Here is a 1,512-nt window from a genome sequence, read left to right on the forward strand (position 1 = left end):
AAAAAAAAAAAAAAAAACTGTAGCTGGAACATTTTTTTCAGGCTTTATTAGTATTTTTGGGTTTCAGTTTTGTTGGACATTTATTGAACACCTGATATGTGCCAACCACTGTACTAGGCATTATAAGATGGAGTGCCCTACTTAAAAATTTTCAATGACTACTTATTGGATGAATTTTAAGCGCCTTAAAGGGGCCTAACAATCCTTTATGCCCTGCCCCTTAACCCACCTCTTCCCATTTCTTTCACAGCCCTCAAACCCAAAAAGTTTGCTTCCGCTATACTCTTTCCTACACATACCATGTTGTTCCCTTCTTCTGGGGTGACTTCTCATCTGTGTTCTTTACTCAGCTTGTCAGCTCTTCTTCATCCATGAATGCTTTCCTGACTGGCCAGAATATCTCTTTGTGCTCTCACAGCCCTTGACTATAACTATCCCTTTGCCCCTAATGCATTCTATTGAAATTATCTGTTTACACTATCTTTCATATTAGACTATGTGTTCCCTGAAGGAGAGTATCATACATAGCTTGTTCACCTTTGTATCTCCAATGTCTGATTAGAGGAAACTTGTAATACTTAAGCCACTTAGTATTACTTAAGCCACTTAGTATTACTTAAGAAATGTTACTTAAGTAATCTTACAGTAGTTCTCAGAAGCACCAGCCTTCAACAGACAGTATGCAGCTGACATAATAGTAAATTGTAAGATGGTGGTTAATCTTATAATAATCTTAGGAAAACATCAGTAGACAATGAAAACATCAGTAGACTCCACAGAGATTTTGGCAATGAATGTGTCCTTTTGACAAATAGGGATGGCGAGAAACTTGATCTTTGTTTAAAATAAGTTCTTAGAGATTTTGCTTATTGGGATTTTGAGTGCTTCCATTCATAGTTGCAGGATTTATTTAAAAATTTTCTAGAGCTTGGGGATGTTCTGTTAAAAAGTAGGATTTTAATTTGGGTCCAGAGATTCTGGACTTGACTTCTGGAGTTCTTACCCATTAGCACACTCTTTTGTGTGTCCATTTCCCATGAAAAGTTTCTATAAGCATGAGTTTCCTGTTTTAAGAGAGATGAGTCACAGATTAATTTAGTTTGATGTAGCAAAATGTTTGGCAAAGTTCCCTTTTAAAGCTTGGTGTGATGTTGGAAGTATCAACTCCTGTTGTATATTAGACCTTTCTGTAAATAGTGAGGTACAGTTTAAATGCATACCTGTCATCTCTTCTCCAAAGGGGGAGCATCCTCTGGAAGTGACAGTGCTGACAAGAAGGCTCAGGGTCCCAAAGGTGGTGGCAATGCAATAAAGGTAAGTTATTTCCTTTTTTACTCATGTTAAGATTGTTTCAAGTAAAAGTTAAGCTATACTGACATTTACAATATTTGAGTCTGGAACAATAAGTACCTGATACCAGCTGCTCCGCGGGAGAAAGATGAGGCTTTCTACTCCCGTAAAGATTTACACCCTCGGAAACCCTGTACAGGGTCGCTATGGGTCGGAACCGAC

At 37.9% G+C, this 1,512-nt stretch overlaps 1 protein-coding gene across 1 annotated transcript in view; it reads left to right on the forward strand.

Annotated features, from left to right (window-relative positions):
• Positions 1–1,512, forward strand: part of LOC102840346 (peptidyl-prolyl cis-trans isomerase NIMA-interacting 4-like) — a 48,325-nt gene that overhangs the window by 16,536 nt on the left and 30,277 nt on the right. The window contains exon 2 of the mRNA XM_006868548.1: positions 1,241–1,314. Within this exon, the coding sequence (XP_006868610.1) occupies positions 1,241–1,314 (74 nt within the window). The remainder of the gene's footprint in view (positions 1–1,240; positions 1,315–1,512) is intronic.

The sequence above is a fragment of the Chrysochloris asiatica genome, unplaced genomic scaffold (assembly GCF_000296735.1).
Source record: "Chrysochloris asiatica unplaced genomic scaffold, ChrAsi1.0 scaffold00118, whole genome shotgun sequence".
NCBI classification, from domain to species: Eukaryota; Metazoa; Chordata; class Mammalia; order Afrosoricida; family Chrysochloridae; genus Chrysochloris; species Chrysochloris asiatica.